The 21,667-nt window shown below is 39.2% G+C and overlaps 1 protein-coding gene across 3 annotated transcripts in view; it reads right to left on the bottom strand.

The window, feature by feature from the left end:
• The window catches only part of LOC127436151 (S phase cyclin A-associated protein in the endoplasmic reticulum-like), a 182,098-nt gene that overhangs the window by 38,815 nt on the left and 121,616 nt on the right, over nucleotides 1–21,667 (bottom strand). For all 3 annotated transcript variants that reach the window (XM_051690107.1, XM_051690105.1, XM_051690106.1), the window contains 3 exons: nucleotides 17,822–17,945; nucleotides 7,244–7,464; nucleotides 735–890 (listed from right to left, as the gene is read on the bottom strand). In XM_051690107.1, the coding sequence (XP_051546067.1) occupies nucleotides 735–890; nucleotides 7,244–7,464; nucleotides 17,822–17,945 (501 nt within the window). The remainder of the gene's footprint in view (nucleotides 1–734; nucleotides 891–7,243; nucleotides 7,465–17,821; nucleotides 17,946–21,667) is intronic.

Genomic DNA, 21,667 nt, shown 5'->3' on the forward strand with positions numbered 1-21,667 from the left:
ATTTTGTTCTGGACATCTAAGATATAACATTGGATTATTCACAGAAGCAAGCTCACAGATAAGTAAAAAAAAATTCTCATTTTGTAGAAAACTGCCTAATATAAAAGTAGATATAAAGTTTTCAGCTATTTGGGGCTTACAACAGCAGTGATCGCGGCATACTGTAAAAGAGACGTTTGCATTTGGTGTCTTACAGAAATCTTATTTCACTTTGTGATTCTTTTGAAAATCTTTCAAACTGTGGTATTAGGGAAACAAAATATTCCTGAGAATGAGAGCTTCCATTTGATATATGATTTGTCTATTTAAGTGCTATCTGAAAGACTTTTATATTCATATTAATATTTTTACCACATGACCTCTAGATGGTGCTGATTTGCAACACGAATGTTTTCAGGCCTTATTTTGTTATTTTATGTAACAAATGTGTGCAGAAGTGATTATCAATGAAGAGTTCAGATTCTAAGCTTTCAAACGATACCTCATATGCCTTTTTGCCTATCCGGAGACTTGAACATTTTAAGTGTAAACTTTGTATCATAGCTCCCCCTTTTGGACCTGACGGCAGGTCAGCAGGGTTGAAGAGGTTAACATGGCACATGTCTAAAAAAACATGGTAATACCATGATACTTTATTGCAAGTAGGCTGGAGGGGAGCGTTGACGAAGGGAGGAAGACTGAGGTAAAAGAAATGGGCAGGATTTAGGAGATAAAGTTCATTAGATATCACTCACCGGCCAGTCACAGCAAAATCCAGTTTACACATCCCATGCAGAAAAGCTGTGGCTTGCTCCAAAAACGAAGCCATCTTGGGACACTCATCTACTGGTCCTTGTACATACAGGAAACAGCCATACAACTTGTCGATCAAGCCCATGTTCACCACATAACTGAGAGAAGAAAAAAATAAATAAAAATCAGACAAAAAAAAAATAAATCATCACATGAAAAACTTCAGACATAATAACTTGAGTACCAACTGCATTATTCATGCTATTTGCCTGTGAAATAATGCACAACTCAATTAGATTATTGAAAAAAATGGAAAGGAGGGTTGAGTTATTCATTCCAAGATAGTTACAGACACTACTGTAGCTCTGTTTCAAAACCTAGTGAGCTGCCTTGCTTTCTACAGTTTACATGAACAGCTGTAGATATAGACTGCACTATTTTTATCAATAATTTCTAGTATTGAATGAAATACAAGTATATCTACACTCAATGAATTCTCGCTTCGTCCGCTATCTTGGAATAACTTTTATATGGAGCTTGTTGCAATTTGTATTTGTCGCCAAGAATTTGCATCTGCACATTTGTGTTAAATATGTTTCTGGCCGTAGAATCTGGAAAAAACTAGGTATCTTGGAAAGCAACATAAGGTTGCTGCCTACCTTTTGGAACAGCCTTCACTTTGGGATGCCTTAAAATTCAGTCTAGTTAGGCAGCTCGCTAGGTTTTGGAACATAGCTAGTGTCACAAAAGCCTTTGCAATCCAAAACACCCTGTAAAATCATGAAACCCGAGCTCCTTGTCTGAGCCCACCACTCCTGTCAATTACATCCATATCTCTCATTTGTCAAATGAAAAGTCTCATGACTGTGTTGTTCCCCACCCTCCAGGCTACAAATCAGACCTAATTACAGTATTAGCAGATGGCTGTGTCTCCATGTGCCAGCGAGATCCAGAAACCAGAAAAGCCCCCCTCACCTTTCCTCTTAGCTCAGGTTCTGTTCTTTCAACCCCTCCCATATCCGGCAATACCACGAGACTCCTGGCAGTCAATCAGAGGACCTCCCAGAGAAGTCCAAACCAGCATTTGTCTGCTCCGTTGGGGCAATGCGCTGACTCATGTTCGTCGATGTGCGGATCACACCCTTTTTTACCCAGTCTCCCAAAATCTGTATCTCTCACCCTCAGTCTCTTTTTTTCTTCCACCTTCATACCTCCTTTTGTTACGGCTGTCAATCAAACATGGCTGCACTCAATACAGGTAATTACGATTCTGCCCTCCCCCCTTTTCTCAATAGGCTAGCCGTCACCTGAACTAAAGCTCCTTGTTATGGCTTTATCCTCCTCTTGGGCTTGACCAAGGCTGAAAGCGGCTTTCCATACACCATTGTGCAGCCTCTCAGACGATTCATGTGGGCGACTAAAGCCAAAGAGATCAGTCACAATGGGATGGTAGCCAAGGGCCTATTGGATCTGTATGCAGCTCGTTCAGACAGAGTTTATCCTCCAACATGCACATACATTTCTTAAAATTTCCATTTAAATCTTTATATCCGATAGATAATGAGAGAATTTTGGCATTTTGCCTGAGATGTGGCATAGCAGTTAGCCACCATGCTCCAAACAGTTTGTACCTTGGTGCTCATGTGGGAAATGTTGGTTAAAATCTGGCCTGTATTGAGTCCCAATTTTATTCACCCTCTTTCCCCAAAATATTTCCTGTCTCTCTATTTTTGTTGTCAACCGGCAAAATCGACAATTTGCCAATACTGACATATTTGCGAACAGGCCATCTTTAAGGAGCTCATGCAATGACTTGATGAGAACAGTTTTCTGTCCCGTGTTGATGTATTTCTATAGAAACCATACTTTTTTTGGGGCACATCAAAGAGCTTATACCTTTGTTTTAAAATAACCGATAGGCTTTAGTTACATCATAGACATGAACCTACTTGTTTGTCGACGCTCACAATTCAATACCATATGTATCATACGATATATTAACAAACATATTATAGTGTAATTAAAACCAAGCAGCGCAACATTATGAGCTGTGAAACAAATCTCCGCCTCGGTGAGGGGGCGCTGACCGATCACAGGAAAAACAGAGCAACACATCTACAGTACATACACTATATTGCCAAAAGTATTCGCTCATCTGCCTTTAGATGCATATGAACTTAAGTGACATCCCATTCTTAATCCATAGGGTTTAATATGACGTCGGCCCACCTTTTGCAGCTATAACAGCTTCAACTCTTCTGGGAAGGCTTTCCACAAGGTTTAGGAGTGTGTTTATGGGAATTTTTGACCATTCTTCCAGAAGCGCATTTGTGAGGTCAGATACTGATGTTGGACGAGAAGGCCTGGCTCGCAGTCTTCGCTCTAATTCATCCCAAAGGTGCTCTATCGGATTGAGGTCAGGACTCTGTGCAGGCCAGTCAAGTTCTTCCACACCAAACTCGCTCATCCATGTCTTTATGGACCTTGCTTTGTGCACTGGTGCGCAGTCATGTTGGAACAGGAAGGGGCCATCCCCAAACTGTTCCCACAAAGTTGGGAGCATGGAATTGTCCAAAATCTCTTGGTATGCTGAAGCATTCAGAGTTCCTTTCACTGGAACTAAGGGGCCAAGCCCAGCTCCTAAAAACAACCCCACACCATAATCCCCCCTCCACCAAACTTCACAGTTGGCACAATGCAGTCAGACAAGTACCGTTCTCCTGGCAACTACCAAACCCAGACTCGTCCATCAGATTGCCAGATGGAGAAGTGTGATTCGTCACTCCAGAGAACGCGTCTCCACTGCTCTAGAGTCCAGTGGCGGCGTGCTTTACACCACTGCATCCGACGCTTTGCATTGCACTTGGTGATGTATGGCTTGGATGCAGCTGCTCGGCCATGGAAACCCATTCCATGAAGCTCTCTACGCACTGTTCTTGAGCTAATCTGAAGGCCACATGAACTTTGGAGGTCTGTTGCGATTGACTCTGCAGAAAGTTGGCGACCTCTGCGCACTATGCGCCTCAGCATCCGCTGACCCCGCTCTGTCATTTTACGTGGCCTACCACTTCGTGGCTGAGTTGCTGTCATTCCCAATCGCTTCCACTTTGTTATAATACCACTGACAGTTGACTGTGGAATATTTAGTAGCGAGGAAATTTCACGACTGGACTTGTTGCACAGGTGGCATCCTATCACAGTACCACGCTGGAATTCACTGAGCTCCTGAGAGCGGCCCATTCTTTCACAAATGTTTGTAGAAACAGTCTGCATGCCTAGGTGCTTCATTTTATACACCTGTGGCCATGGAAGTGATTGGAACACCTGAATTCAATTATTTGGATGGGTGAGCGAATACTTTTGGCAATATAGTGTAGGTGAGAAGATCGATGGCAAACGTCAAGTAGATTGTAGCATTACAGCTTGTCAAATTTGCCAAAAAACGGAGTCATGTCCCAGCGCTACAGTACATCAAACATGTTGCTTTATTTATGCTGACATCACCGCGCAAATCGGTGGATTTGCGAGGCAGAAACAGCAGCAGCAAAGTTGCATTTTACATCCAGCCTCTCCCATATGACACTGAGCAAGACGCCTGTAAGTAACAAAAACAAGCTTATTCAAAAATCTTACATCATAAGAAACCCACGATTACATGACATTTATTATTCTCTGCTTTTGACATTGAAATGTCAACGAGTATGAGCACAACACTTGCGCACGTTATATGCCAGTAATGTTCACATGGAAATTGAAACGGGGAGGAGGCCAAAAAAATTGTGTGCCGATCAGTTTTTGCTCAATCTTCTAAATAATATTGAATTATGTACATATATCATAAAACCAGAGGTCAGGTTCCTCTTACATTTTTTTTTTTAGACTGTGGCGAGATTGTTGGTGCCAGACGGGCTGGTTTAAATATTTTGGAAACTGCTGATCTCCTAGGATTTTCACACACAACAGTCTCTAGAGTTTACTCTAATATAGATGGCTTCAAAGCTAATCGACATGGACTAAAAGCCACAAAACTCCACTTTTTCTCCCCAATTTGGAATGCCATCTTCACGCTATTCTCCGCAGCATCCACACACAACTCACCACGCGCCCCACTGAGAGCGAACCACATTATAGCGACCAGGAGGAGGTTACCACATGTGACTCTACCCTCCCTAGCAACCGGGCCAATTTGGCTGCTTAGGAGAACGGGCTGGAGTCACTCAGCACTCCCTGGATTTGAACTCACGACTCCAGTGGTGGTAGTCAGCATCAATACTTGCTGAGCTACCCAGGCTCCCCAAAACTCCATTTCATTGGGTCTTTAAAAAGCTGATTCCTTTCTTCCTGTTTACAATTTTTTTATTCTCATATTTTTGCGTTCTCATTTGTTTCCTGCAGTTTTATTTTTGGTGAACCAGTCACTACATGGCCTGTTCCGGTCATGTCTGTAGTGTCACTCCACGGTCACCACGCTGGGCTTGAGATTGCTTGTATCAAACAAATCATAGGAGGGAAGACGGAGGGATTGTGGGAAGCCTGGGATTCTTTGCAAACCGGGTTGTCTGCCTTTTTTCAGAGCAGGACAAAGCCCAGCACCAACCCTCTCCTCCGCACTGCCCTACTCTGATGCAGAGTTCAACTTCAAGTCACTTCCAAAAGAGAATTTTGGCTGATGTGGAGACAGAACACGTTTTGTTTAGAGCTTGGATAATGTGTAAAGGAGTTACCAGTGGAGATGTTGTTCCTCACCCAACTGAAGCTCAGAAAGCCAGGACTGATTAAGTGTACAAGGGTGTGATGTCAGATTAAAATACAGTGGTTTGTTAAACACATTTCACAAACAGTCTATCTGAGCTAACCTCTGGATCTTCTCCAAGGGGTCATTCCCTGCACAAGGGATTTCTTTGCGTAATTCATGTGCATTTCACAGTGCAGAAAACCCCCTTGTTACTCTATACATGCGGTTAGTGTGAAACCTGCAGTAGCGTCAGGCAGTATTTGCTTTCACCACAGCTGTGGGAATGCTTATATTTCTATTTTTAAGGAAAATTTTATGTTTTTCTGCCTCCATGAAAGCAGTCTAAAGAGCTGGAGGTGTGTGGAAGAGGGCAATGAAAAAGAAAAATGAAGAATACAACAGACTGAGAACATTGCATATAAAAGCAGAAAGGGAAAAAGTGGACATTTAGGAGAGTGTGTGTTTACAGTTCACACTCTGTTGATGGGAAAAATAAGCAGAGTTGGAAAATGTTAGCATTTTTAAAAGTGCATTATTTTAAAATGCATTAGTTGTGTTACTTGTGTTAATCATAATAAAAGTAACAAAATTATATTACATTGTCACTTTATTGAAACGAAAACATTTTTGCATTACTTTTCTTGTCGTCAGTTGGGTAAAGCCAGAGACTATTACGTTTTTTCTTTTTTGATTTTCTCCCCTTTTCTATCCAATTTGGAAAGCCTAATTCCCAATGTGCTCCAAGTCCTCGTGGTGGTGTAGTAACTCGCCTCAATCAGGGTGGCGGAGGACGAATCTCAGTTGCATCAGCGTCCGAGACTGCCAATCCGCGCTCTTATCACGTGGCTTGTTGAGCGCGTTACCGTGGAGACATAGTGCATGTGTAGGCTTCACACTATTCTTTGCGGCATCCACGCACAACTCACCACGCGCCCCACCGAGAGTGAGAACCACATTATAGCGACCATGAGGAGGTTACCCCATGTGACTCTACCCTCCCTAGCAACCGGGACAATTTGGTTGCTTAGGAAACCTGGCTGGAGTCACTCAGCACACCCTGGATTCGAACTCACGACTCCAGGGGTGGTAGTCAGCATCTTTGCAAAGTCAGAGACTATTTAGCAGAGACGGGCCACATCTATTCAAATGAATGGTAAAAACTGGAACAGCCCATGGTCAACGGATGTAGAAAAGGAGGTCCCGCCTTACAGTTAAAAGAGCCAATCCCCTTTTAGATACACACATCACCTGTCAATCAACTCGAGAATGTACCTGCACATTAGCTAGACAAGCTGGGAAAATTGCGTTTTTTAGCGTAATCTGAGGTAAAGAAGCACAATTTATGATACCAGTGTTGTCAGATTTTACTGCTGATTTGAAATATGTTCTTTGAATGTAATCTTTCCCCATTCAAGCAGATAGGAGCTGAACTTGTATGCTGCTTGTTTACATAGAAAAATAGCTGCCCAGCCTGCCGAGAGCATTCCAAAGATGGCTGCAGAGTGGACTGACTTGCTAAAAAGACTTGGGTAAAGCTCTTCCAGAATGGTAGTGCTACGCTTAGTTTGAAAGTGTTTTTTTTTTTTGTTTGTTGTTGTTGTTTTTTAATTAAAGGTTCCCACACTTTTTGACCAAACATTTCCATGACTTTTCCATGACATTTCCATGATTTTTTGAATTACTGGATATCAATTTTTAAATAATTTATCATTAAAAATTAGATATGCATTCAAGAAGCTGAATGAGTTGTGAAAAGAAATCAGAAGTAGTAATAACCTGATGAGATCTTGCACACGTGTGTTGAAGTTCTCGTTGGCGATGGGTTGGCTCTTGGTGTCTGGAGTGCAGATGCGTGGCGCATCTCCATTCAAATGAGGTGGATACAGCTGCCCCAGCACTGTGGCGACTGTTTGTAGAAGACCTGTCGTCAAACCCTCAAAGATCTGCTTATTGACACTGCAGCCGAAGATGCTTTTGTCCTCGTCTGGCACGAAGAGCTGCGGAAACAGGTACAGATGTGTTAGCAAACATGGAGGTAAAAAGTAAAGATCTTGAAAGACCACCATGTTGTTGTGTAGTCACAACCCTCTTCAAGACTGCAAAGAGGCGAGCTGAAAGTATGGTGTCAAGACACTGAATTTTTAGGTTTCATCAACAGCCGCAGATGAACGTCATCACCAGAGACTAGGTATTTTCTTTGACCTCAACTCTGAGCTATTATACAGTATTTTTACAGTAACTTGCACCATTTTCATTGTTTATACTGCCGCTAATCCTTCTTTTGATAATGTTTACAATAATAAAAAAAATCAAGATAATTACACTACAATAAAACTTGTTCTAACCAAACATCAGTTGAAATTAATTTGCAAAGATCTAAAATAGTTTATAAATTCGCAAAACTCTAGGGATGGGTGATATCACTTGTTTTCAATATCACATATCAATGCAGATACCTCTATTAAATGAATTTTTTTTATTGTGATTTATAAGGATAAAATGGGTAATTAGTCATTTAACATTACATTCAACAGACATTTTTAAAGAAATATTTCACTCCAAAATTTAAATTCAGTCATTGTTTACTCACCCCTGTATTGTTATAACCCTATATTACTTTTTCTTAACACAAACGGAGAAACTGTGAAAAATGTTATGCTCAGTGATGTCATACAATGGCAGTTTATGGTGACCACCTCTTCAAGCTTCAAAAGAACACAAAGGTTTAATTCAGAAGTCTAATAAATTATTCCGTAAGACACATGATTGTTATGAAAGCATACGATAAGTTTTGGTGAGAAAAAAAAAAAAAGAAATCTAATGTATTATTTAGTGAAAATATTCACTGACCGTTGATCTATGCGTGTTCATGATAGGGCACGAGAGCAACAGTTCACGCAGCCCCCTCATAACATTGGGGCATTCAAGCGAAAACTTGTTTATCTAAAAACAGGTCCTCCACAGCGATAGCAACAACAGAACATAACAAAGCTGCACATAAAACAGAGAAGAGTTTGTAGTCGAAGAATTGATGCATTTCTATGCCCAGCCTTATCTTTTTTAACAGAGTACTCTGAACTCATACAGAAACATAGAGGAGGCTACAGGCAGCCACAGTCACACCATGTCCTAACCTGATGGCAAACAAAACACTATAAAAGGTATATTTTCAATGGAAATCAGAATATTTGTCCTAACCAGCAGTGACGAGCAATGGTACATTCTATCGATCACTTGTTTTCTATTTTCAGCATCACTCGGGTAACTCTATCCACTGTGAACCCCAAAAACTCACAAAAAAATAAGCCTGGGCAAAGAAATGCATCAATTCTTTGACTACAAATTCTTCAGACATGTTTAGTAAGTTCTGTTTTCTGTTTTGTATGCAGCTGCATTGTGTTCTGTTGTCGCTATATGGCTGTGGCGGACCTTTTTAGATAAACAAATGAGTTTCCACTTGTTTATGTCAATGTCACGAGGGGGCTTCGTGAACTGTTGCTCTCGTGCCCTATCATGAACGTACACAGGAGATCAATGGTCAGTGAACCTTTTCACTAAATAATACATTACATTTCAGTTTGTTTATCACCAAACCTTATCGTATGTTTTCATAACAATCATGAGTCTCATGGAATAATTAGACTTCTGAATTATACTTTTGTATTCTTTTGAAGCTTGAAGAGGTGGTCACTATAAACTGCAATGTATGACATCTCCGAGCACAACATTTATTAACAATTTCTCCCTAGCTGAACAAATTCTTAATATCGAATGGCTACTTGGACAATTTACAGTCTGGTTTCCGACCGCATCATAGCACAGAGACGGCGCTCATAAAGATCCTAAAAGATATTCGGCTAAATACTGATTCAGGCAAAATATCAGTACTGGTATTATTAGATTTCAGTGCTGCTTTTGACACTGTTGACCACAACATTCTCCTAGACGGATTGGAAAACTGGGTACAGCTCTCTAGGATGGTCCTCAGTGAGTGAGTGGCTATCCATGACGTGTGAAGTCCCACAAGGCTCAATTCTTGCACCGCTCCTGTTTAACCTGTATATGCTCCCACTAGGCCAAATTATGAAAAAGTACCAAATTGCATACCATAGCTATGCAGACAATACCCAGATCTATCTAGCCCTATTGCCAAATGACTACATCCCCATAGACTCTCTGTGCCAGTGCAATGATGAAATGAACAGTTGGATGTGCCAAAAATTCCTTCAGTTAAAACAATGACAAGACAAAGGCTATTGTATTTGACAACAAAGGCAAAATTCCAAAGGTGAATACATACCTTGACTTTGAGACAAGGGCCTAAAGACAAAAAATGAAGTAAGAAATCTTGGTGTCATTTTGGAGTCAGACCTTAGTTTCAGTAGTCACATCAAAGCAATAACTAAATCAGCCTACTATCATCTAAAAAATATAGCCAGAATTAGATGTTTTGTATCCAGTCAAGACTTAGAGAAACTTGTTCATGCATTCATCACCAGAAGGGTAGACTACTGCAATGGACTCCTAACCGGCCTTCCCAAAAAGGCCATTAGACACCTGCAGCTCATTCAGAATGCAGCTGTCAGGATTCTCATCCGAACCAAAAAATCTGAGCATATTACTCAAGTCCTCAGGTCTTTACACTGGCTTCCAGTTACATTTAGAATTGATTTTTAAAGTACTATTACTCGTTTTTAAATCGCTCAATAGCCTAGGACCTAAATACCTTTCATATTTGCTTGTTGAATATAAACCAAACAGACCTCTCAGATCATTAGGATCAAGTCAGACATACAGAGGGTTCACTCAAAACAAGGTGAGACAGCGTTTAGCTATTATGCCACCCGCAGCTAGAACCAGCTTCCAGAAGAGGTTAGATATGCCCCAACAGTAGCCACATTTAAATCCAGACTGAAAACACATCTGTTTAGCCGTGCATTTTCTGACTGAGCATTGTGCTGCACTTATTGATTTCACCGAATAATTTTTCACCATCTTTCTTTCATTTTAATTAATCTATTTTATTCTTTTTATACATTATATATATATATATATATTTTTTTATATTTTTTTTCTGTTACCCTCTGTTTGATCAGGGAAGGTTAACAACCATTGAAATGTGTGTTAATTTTTTTGGGTTATCCTTTGTTTAATCAGGGAAGGTTAACAACAGTTATGGATGGTGTTAACAGTTTAATATAATTTTTCTTATTCATTTTAATCATTTAAAAAAAAAAATCTAATTTATTTTATTACTTTTTATTCTTATTTCATGTTCTTAATTGGTTTTTATTTTTTATGCATCTTGTATTTTCTTTAATATGTATATGTAAAGCACTTTGAATTGCCATTGTGTATGAAATGTGCTATATAAATAAACTTGCCTTGCCTTTGTGTTAAGAAAAAAAAAAAGTAATATAGGGTTAACAACACAGGGGTGAGTAAACAATGACTGAATTTTCATTTTTGGGTGAACTATCCCTTTAACATTTATAGACCTAAACTGCACATAATCAGACATTTGTTTTTATCATTTATTGACAACAAACACAGATCATCAATTGTTTCACAACTTCATTAAAATAAACTTGCATCAAATGTCCCTATATAAACCAAATATAATGAATGTCACATTTTGTTGTATCATTATTTAGTGTGAAATAACTCTAGATGATGTTTATCTGTCATTACTTTGTCCATTCTCACTTGGCGCTGTGACTGAAGCCTGCCACTGCTTGTATCAGCATTTCTGTGAATTAAGCTGAGCAGGAAAAATAGTTCCTGTCATACACAACTATTTGCTAATAGTCCTTTTTTCACTATGAAGCTAATGATCCACATTATTTCACATTAGAGGATCAATCCATCAGTACTGAAAGTATCGATAATTCAAGACTAATGTGCTTTTTCCTAGCAAACACTTGCTCAACTAGCTTAATAAGGCCTTGGTTGCATCTAACACAATCTTGGCACTGTGGACGTCTGAGTTTAGTCAACAATGGCCTGTGCTGGTCTCAATATCCTTGCCCACCACTGTTGCACAATAGACAGAGTCATTTAAACCTCAGCTTGCATTTTAAAGCATGTCCAATTAAAGCACAGAGTGCAAATAAAACGGAAACCGTCCTCTTTTGTTTCCACACACACGCCATTAATCTTTGGTTGGAATCCCGGTCCTCTGGTGCATTAAAAACAACAAAGGTGCTGCTCTATTATTCATCAGCCCTGGGTTATAAATTGGTAGTTACAACTTGAAGTGACAAAGTCATTGGTAGTGTGCCAATGGCAGATATTCGAGAACTTTCTTGGATATTCCCTTGTTGGCGGGCACGACTGGCAGGGTAGTGAAAGATGCATTATGTAATCAGAATGTTTCCTGGGGGCTAAGATCAGGAATACAAATGTAGTTTTATGGTTAGTGATTTTGTTTTGAAGACTGTGCTTAACAAGCGATGCATCATGGGAAATATCACCTTTAAATAAGTAGCTGTATTCAATATTTAGTATTAGTTATTTTACACTTTTTGGTATGATAGTGTCCTAAGTTGCAAAACATACTTTACACCAGTAATAGTTTCTAGCTATGCAAGCTTAAATTCACACCTTTTTGTGTTCCGAAATATATCAGCTTGCAATTCATGACACAACGCAAGTTTGCGTTAGGGCATTCTCAGCACTGCCAGGGGTGCTACAGTGTGCATTAGTATAAATTGAACTGTGCTTTGTGAGGCACCATGGGAATTGTTTGCTAATAGATTTTATTTTTTTGAAAGATTGATGCAATTACTTTTACGTTTTTTTGTACGACAGATTCCTTAAGAGTGAAACTTACTCTACTCCAGTACGTGAACGAAATGAAGATTTTTATAAGCACATTTCAGCTCTGTGTGTCCATACAATGCAAGTGAATGGGTGCCATCAAGCTGCTTGCTGTTTGATGGTCCAAAAGGCATATTTAGGGAGCATAAAAGTAATCCACACAACTCCAGTCGATCATTTAATATCTTCTGAAGCAAACTGATAGGTTTGTGTAAGAAACAAATCGATAATTAAAACGTTCTTAACTTTAAACTGTTACTTCCTGCCAGCAATGGGAAGCCTATAACCTATAACTCTCATGTGACGTTCATTCCTCTGTTGTAAACAAAGCGTGCTTCCAACTTCTAGTGTGAGCATGCCATCACGCTTACGTCACGCGACAGCTCCGTGATACGTCAACTGCTAGCATGAAGCATTTTTTAAAAGTTAACAGGTTTTAATTATAGATTTATTTTGTTACACAAACTTATCAGTTTGTTTCAGAAGACATTAACTGATCAACTGGAGTCATGTGGATTACTTTTATGCTGCCTAAATATGCATTTTGGACCATCAAACAGCCAGCAGCCTCATGGCACACATTCACTTTAATTGTATGGACATACAGAGCTGAAATTTGCTTATAGAAATCTTCATTTCAGTTCTGCTGAAAAAGGAAAGACATACACATCTGGAAAGGCTTAAAGGTGAGTCAATAATGAAAGAACTTTCATTTTTGGGTGACCTATTCCTTTAAGTATGAAACATAATCTATTCCAGTATGTGACCGTAATAGTTTATAGCTGTGCAAGCTTAAATTCACACATTTCTGTGTTCTGAAATGTATCAGAGCGCAATCCATGACACAACGCAAGTTCATGTTGCATTCTCAGTATTGCTGCAAGGGGCGCTATAGTGTGTAAATTGTCTTTATGATCAGTTTTCTCTAGCAGGTCACCTAACTTCTTGGCGGAGCAATCTGAAAAGAGTCTTGCTGTGCAAGTCAGTTAAACTGTTGAGATGTATGCGCTTGCAATGCATTGGCCAAACATTTGTGACTGCAAATTTGTGAAAAGCTTGTTTCTGGCCTAAAAAATTACTATATACTCTGGCAACTCAAACCTTTAAAACAACAAAAACATTCTGAAATTTTACCAATTCACCAAACAGTGCAATTTTTCATGTTGCTATTTATGAAAAATAATGTGTCAAGGTTAATTGCTTTAAGATGGTGCTATTAGACCTGTCAGGTACCACTGGTTTAAGACATGAAATAGATACTGACACTAGCACGGGAAATGCAAGTTAAAATGACAGATATTACTGAGGAGTGGGTTAGTATGCTAAAAGAGCAGGCAAAGCCAGCTACATTCTCCACAAATCTAATTAAAGGGAAGTGGACGCCAGTGCTGGCCAAACTGAGAGAGAGAGAGAGAGAGAGAGAGAGAGACACACACACACACACACACACACACACACACAAATTAACTGCTGAAAAGATCGGCCTGCAAAAACAACTGGAATATTGTTCTTTACTGAATTTTTCATTTAATTTGGGTTACTAATCTGTCCATTTATATCAGTCACATGTCAATGAACTAGTGGACTGACTGACTGCTGACGTTATGCTTGAAATAAACCTCTGAACTACGCACACTAAAGGGGCGTTCAGATCAAATGCGTTCTTGCGCTAAAACAAGCTAAACTCAGCGCAACAAATAGAACAGAACGCTGGTGTCAAAAAACTTTTCAACTAGACACAGCATCTAAAAAAACATGGCGCTTCACTGCAAAACACAAGAGCAAAAAAAACAGTGCAGATCTACGCAAAAACATGTTTGGTGTGAACAGCCCTAAAGGCCTGAAACATGCTCTATGCAAGTGCGTGAATGCAATCGCTTCTAGCTACACAAGCTCAATTTTTTCGTAAGAGCGGACAGAAGTATTTTAAAACAGGACCATGCACTTGAAATGTGTTGGCAAAGCATAAATACCTTTTTTTTAATCAGTGTTTACTCGTAGACTATGATTTTTTAAGTCTGGGTTGTTATTAGAGGTTGACCGATTTTACCGATAACTAAGGTGGTGGAAAAAGCCAATAACCGATTAATCAAGCAATAGTTTTTAAAATCGATTCTTGGAATGTTACAGGATTTTCTTAGTCGGCACAGACAGAGCCAAGAGTACAAAATGAATAAAATCCCAGATGTAGTTTATTTTTCAACTAATAATAATCAGAAAAAAAAGAAGATTGGGACAAAACATGGGACCACTAAACAAGCCTGAAATACATACTAAGGACTCTTATTTTGAAAAGATGGAGACTTGGCTCTATTTTTTATATTTACCGATATCTGATAGTTCCAAAAAGCACCTATCTGCACCGATTAATCGGTAAAACCGATATATCGGTCTACCCCTAGCTGTTATAATTTAAACACATAATACAACCCTAAAATTGTATACAGTGCATTCAGAAAGTATTTAGACCCCTTCATTTTTTTCATATTTTATGTTGCAGCCTTATGCTAAAATGCTTTAAATTATTTTATTTTTTTCACATCAATCTACACTCCACACCCCATAATGACAAAGCAAAAACCAAAATGTTTATAATTTATAACTAAAAGTATTCAGACCCTTAACTCAGTACTTAATTGAAGCACCTTTGGCAGCGATTACAGCCTTAAGTCTTTTTGGGTATGATGCGACAGGCTTTACACACCTGGATTTGGGGATTTTCTGCCATTCTTCATATACAGATCCTCTCAAGCTCTGTCAGGTTGGATGGGGACCGTCAGTGGACAGCCATTTTCAGGTCCCTCCAGAGATGTTTGATTGGGTTCAAGTCTGGGCTCTGGCTGGGCCACTCAAGGGCATTCACAGAGTTGTCCCAAAGCCAATCTTGCATTGTCTTGGCTGTGTGCTTAGGGTCATTGTCCTGTTGGAAGGTGAACCTTTGGCCCAGTCTGAGGTCCTGAGCACTCTGGACCATATTTTCTTTAAGGATATCTCTGTATTTTGCTGAGTTCAGCTTTCCTTCAACCGTGACCAGTCCCCCAGTCCCTGCCACTGAAAAACACCCCCACAGCATGATGCTACCACCACCATGCTTCACCGTTGGGATGGTATTTCGCAGGTGATGAGCGGTGCCTAGTTTCCTCCAGACAAGTCCCTTAGAATTGAGGCCAAACAACTAAATCTTCATTTCATCAGACCAGAGAATCTTGTTTCTCACAGTCTGAGAGTCCTTTAGGTGCTTTTTTTATGTGTCTTGCACTGAGGAGAGGCTTCCGTCTAGCCAAAAAGCCCAGATCGGTGGAGTGTTGCAGTGATGTTTGCCCTTCTGCAAGTTTCTCCCATCTCCACACATGGTCTCTGGAGCTCAACCAGAGTGACCACTGGGTTCTTGGTCACCTTTCGTACCAAGGCCCTTCTCCCCCGATTGCTCAGTTTGGCCAAGCGGCCAGTTCTAGGAAGAGTCATGGTTGTTCCACACTTCTTCCATTTAAGAACTATGGAGGTCACTGCTCTTGGAAACCTTCAATGCAGCCAAAATTTTTAGCCTTCCCCAGATCTGTGCCTCAACACAATCCTGTCTCTGAGCTCTGCAGGCAGTTCCTTTGACCTCATGGTATGGTTTTTGCTCTGATATACATTTTCAGCTGTGAGACCTTATATAGACAGGTGTGTGCCTTTCCAAATCATGTCCAATCAACTGAATTTGCCACAGGTGGACTCCAGTCAAAGTGTAGAAACATCTCCAAGATGATCCAGAGAAATGGGATGCACCTGAGCTAAATTTCAAGTGTCATAACAAAGGGTCTGAATACTTATGTCAATGTGATATTTCAGTTTTTTATTTTTAATACATTTAATGCGTTGGATTTTTAACAAATAAAGTTATCAAAAAATATGGTTTTTGCTTGGTCATTATGAGGTATGGAGTGTAGACTGATGTGAAATGTTTTTTGCATAAGGCTGCAACATAACAAAATGTAAAAAATAAATAAATTAAATAGTCTGAATACTTTCTGAATGCACCGTAAGACTTATTATCACAGTTAAAAGCAAAAAAAAAAAAAAGAATTATGTGCCATACATGTTAGCTGGGTTACATCTTAAAGTAAGCGTCTACATAGTAAACAGTCTCTGGCAATGAATAGTCATTTTTTAGCATTGACAATTTTCATTTTAATGTCATAAAATATTACTACATGCGCAAATGAAATGTCATACGTCTATATAATTATCTGGAAAATGACAACAAATATGACAGAAAAAAGGGACCACCATGGAAACTGTAAACCCAATCTGTAAGAAAAGTGGCAGAAAATGATTATTTGTAGTGCAACCTCTGGTTACTCGCACTTACATGTCTAAGCACCAAACAATTCAGTCACTGTCTTTTGTCCTGACATATATTCAGTGTTTCGACTCACTGTGTTTACAATGTTTTTTTTTATCATTTCAATGCTGAGAGACAGAAGTACACACTGGCATTAGTTTGTCTTTCCATAACATTTCTCTGTTTAAATGCCAGCTCAAAGAGCTCGGAGCATAGCGTGAGCATGGTTCTAAAACTCCATGGCAAAAAGAAGTTGGGAGAAGTAGAGAGAAAGAACTCGAGAAAAAATGAGGGACAGATGCATCGTTACAAGTGAAATGTGATTCAGCAGTGGAGTTTTCCCAGAACTTAAGATGATTCAGTGACTCATATAAACAAGAGCAATGTTGTATGTATTAGAATCCATTTTGGCGCTCGCTTTAAACTGGTAGATGAGCTACATATGCTCTGGCAAGTCTAATAAGACAAAAATGACCCTTTAAAGATTACAAAACAGCACTTCAGGCCTTTATAAGCTAAAGTGGTAGTCTCATCCTTAAAGGATTAATTCACCCAACATTATGAAAATAAGTTTTCAAGCTTCAAAAAAGGACAAAAATGTTCATAAATGTGGTCCATTTTACTTATGCACTATATTCCATAATCATACAAAAGGTTAAAGTGAGGAACACTTTACTGATCAATCTTCCTCTCCAGTGAACGATTAGCACTGCGACTGGATCATTGAGTCAATATGTTTGTGAACAATTTGTGAACAAATCATTCAGACCAGTTTTGTGAGATGAAAAAAATGCTTAATTGAAAAGACTCAAAAAAAACAATTCTTTCACAAATCGGAAATTGCTGCTTTTCTTACGAACGGGCCACACAGTGCTAGGACACGTCAAGATTTTAAAGGAATAACGACTTAAATTTCAGTGTGTTCCTTACACAAAGATTTCGTATGGCTTTAGAAGACTTGTAATATAGTGCAGACCTCATATGGACTACACTTATGAAAGCCTCAGTCCCCATTCATTGCAAATGCATTGGAAAAAAAGAAATTTCTCCTTCGTATTACAAGGGACAAAGAATGGGATATATGGGTTTAGAACAGCATGAAATTTTCCTTAAAACGATACTAAAAGTTGGATGTATGACACACAAAGATTTCAAGAAAGAGAAAAATTAAGCAAACTCAAGCGTAAGCTTGAGCCATTACAACCCACCATTAACTGATGAAGGAGAAGGTCCATGAGAAAGGTAATTTTGTTGCTGAAGAGAACATAGGAACAGTTGTTGAGGCAGCGTGCACAGGACAGGTAATACGTGTTCACGGCAGAACAGAGGGACCTAAAGAGAGAGGGAGAAAGAGAGGGATTAGTTTTCAAAAGCCAACAGCTTCTCCTGTTTTGAGTTTTCCATTGAAATGATCAGGATACACAGCAGGCCCCATATAAACATTTCAGGGATACTCTGACTCGCAGCGTAAAAGATTGCCAATCAGATGAGCTGGGTTCTCTGCCGTAATACGGTAAGGTTATCTGAGGAAATTGACACTTAAAGCTTAGTGTGAACATCACACGCAATCCAAGCAGCATGACGACACGTGGAATATTTTTCTCATGGGAGTTTCTCTCAGGAGTAGCACCTTACGCAATGTGGATGAGGAAAAGTGAGATAAGCTCTCATGAAAGCTCAGTAACTTAAAATACAAATAGTACCATGGTATTGCATGTTTTTTTAACACTACCATAATGGCAATATGATGGTCATTCTTTATTCATTCAAATACCTTGGAGTCGCAAAATATCGATGTTCTAACTGCAAGAATTAATATTTTTGTAGTTGCATTTTTCACATTAATATTTGTAGGACATTGACTACCACTCAGAGTAAGTAGAAAATGCAGCATTAGATTATAGGATTAGCACATAGATTACTTCAATTTGAACAAAGTGCAAACTCAGAACGAGCTAAGAATATAAATTCATAATTTATAAGATTATAAAGACACTACTCCCTCACCAGTGTTGGTAAATTACAAAATAAGTAATCAACTGCAAATTACTTCTCTAAAAATTTCATCAGATTACTTTACTGATTACTTCATCTAAAAGTAATCATATTACTAATTATTTTACTTTTAAGTTACTTTCTAAATCACTTTTCCTAGAAAAGTTCTTGGTTTTCACTCAAATTCAAAATGTCTATATTTCATTAATTGTCGCACACCCTTCAGCTGTCACAGAAAAGCTTACAGGCGAAAATATAAATTCATATTTTAAATGTTTTATACATATTACTTCAGCACAAGTAATGTACACTGTCTGGCCAAAAAAGTTGCATACTCTAATATTTAGTTGGACCACATTTAGCTTTGATTATGGCGTGCATTCTTCGTGGCATTGTTTCGACAACCAAATGAAACATTTATTTCCATCCAGAGTTGCATTAATTTTTGGCCGAGATCTTGTATTGATGATGGGAGAGTCGAACCACTCCGTAAAGTCTTCTTCAGCACATCCCAAAGACTTTCAATAGAGTTAGGGTCAGGACTCTGTGGTGGCTAATTCATGTTAAAAATGATTCCTCATGCTCCCTGAACCACTCTTTCACAATTTATACTGTCAATTCTACTGTCAATTTTTTACGATGTGACTTCAAGCATTTTAGTGATCTCCGATCACAATCATTCATGATTTTGTTTCGACCACATTTCTCCCACGAAGCTGACGGTTCACCACTATCCTTCCAGGTTTTAATAATGCGTTGGACAGTTCAGTGATTTCAGCAATCTCCTGATTTGTTTTCTATGCTTGATGCAGACCAATAATTTGCCCCTTCTGAAACACAGTAACATCTTTTCCACGACCACGGGATAGGTCTTCTGACACGGTTGTTTAAGAAATGAGAAGCTACACACTGCATCAGTTAGGGTTAAAAAAAATTGTTGCCAGCTAAACACATTAATCACTGCGACAATGATCCAGTCATAGGCTCTTCAGTTTCTGCTTATTTAAATCCAAACGGTGACTTTTGTTTTTTTTTTGGCCAAGCAGTGTACTTAAGAGAACTTTCATTGAAAGTCAATAACTGTAATCTGATTACAAGAATTTAAATTGTACTGCATTACATTACTTTGTTTTAAAAGTAATTAAATTACAGTAACTGATTACTTTGTGATCGGATACACCCAACAATGTCCCTCACCTACTTTTTTTTTTACTGATGTGCTTATGCTCTACACAATTTCTAGCAACTTTATTACTTATTGTGCAAAAAAGACATGAAAAACAAGTAAATAAAAGATTGCAATATATCACAGTTTAGAATCGCATTACACTAAACAAAGAATAACAATGTTATTGTATTGCCAACCAGAAATCAATTCAATGTCATATGGCCAGGTCCTCAACACTTTTTTGACATGGTTCCATGGTAATACCATGGTATTCTTGGAAGAACCTTGGAAATACCACAGTATACACTCACTGAGCACTTTATTAGTAACACCTGTATACCTACTTATTCATGCGATTATCCAATGCATATAATCATGCAGATACGGGTCAGGATCTTCAGTTAATGTTCACATCAAACATCAGAATGGGGAAAAATGTGATCTGAGTGATTTCAAATGTGGCATGATTGTTAGTGCCAGACGGGCTGGTTTGAGTATTTCTGTAACTGCTGATCTCCTGGGCTTTTCATGCACAACAGTCTCAGTAAACAGTAAACAGAGTTTACTCAGAATGGTGCCAAAAAACAAAAACATCCAGTAAGTGGCAGTTCTGCGGATGGAAACGCCTTGTTGATGAGAGAGGTCAGAGGAGAATGGCCAGACTGGTTTGAGCTGACAGAAAGGCTACGGTAACTCAGAAAACCACTCTGAACAATTGTAGTGAGCAGAATGGCATCTCAGAGTGCACAAAAAGTCGAACTTTGAGGTGGATGGGCTACAACAGCACAAGACCACGTCAGTAACTTTATTAGGACCATAGCGTTCCTTATAAAGTGCTTAGTGAGTTTATATCAAAGTACATGTCAAAGTACCATCTGATAGCATCACTGTACAATGGCGCCAGTACAGTATACAGTACTTTTATGGACATGATTTTTGTACATTACCTTGATGATAGTGGTCAGGGGTTTGGGTAAAGTCACTGCCCTTATTCCTTACCCTTGGAGTACCATGTAAATACTATGGTATATGAATATGGCATTATACCATGGCATTACAGTGGCATCCGATACAGTCAATGTTCTATAGTGCATTTTTTGTTAAAGACCTCATGACCAACTCAATGAATTGGACTGGACTTGGAGAATGAGGTACTGAATGTCTGTCTGCCCCCTTGATTTTTCTCATTTCTAACATCTCTTTCCTCAACTCGTTTACTCTCTCGACTCAAATAAATGTCTAGCCGTCAACGCCTTCAGGCCAGTCCGCCACAGTCAGTCGGTTAGGCCTCTGTATTTTGTCTGTTCCACACCAGCCTGAGAGGAGATTAATGTAGCTGATAACTGACCAGTAACTCTGCTCCAACTCCAGATCCCCCACTAACCTCCCAACCCTTCATTAGTTAATATTTTCTGACAACTGTATATTTTATCCCAAAGCAGAGTGGCGGGGCCCTATCTGCCGTACGGACAAATGGAATCTGACTTTTCTTTTTTAAAGTAGGCCATGTTTACTCCCAGCAGTAAACATTTTGATATCCACCACAACCTTTGCCATCTGTTCCGCATTTTCAGCCAAACCGTATTGGCACTCGTAATAAAAATAGTGCAAGCCTTGAAGGCCCCGGCCTGTCAATAACTTCCATCCGACTGAAAAAAACACCAGTGTATATTTTACCCACTGGCGGGCAGATCAGGGAGATAGCGGTGCGAATATTGACATAGCGGTGTAAAAGCGTCAGACATGCAGTATGGGACCTCAGGGAAAACATTGTGCTTGGTCTGCCGGGAAAGGATCCAAGTATTCCCCTCAAGCCTCACAGCTTTGCACTTTCGAAGCCGCTCAATCATGACTTGTTATAAAAATCGGGTGTAGCTGTTTTTATGTGCAC

The sequence above is a fragment of the Myxocyprinus asiaticus genome, chromosome 46, assembly GCF_019703515.2.
Source record: "Myxocyprinus asiaticus isolate MX2 ecotype Aquarium Trade chromosome 46, UBuf_Myxa_2, whole genome shotgun sequence".
In the NCBI taxonomy this organism is placed as follows: Eukaryota; Metazoa; Chordata; class Actinopteri; order Cypriniformes; family Catostomidae; genus Myxocyprinus; species Myxocyprinus asiaticus.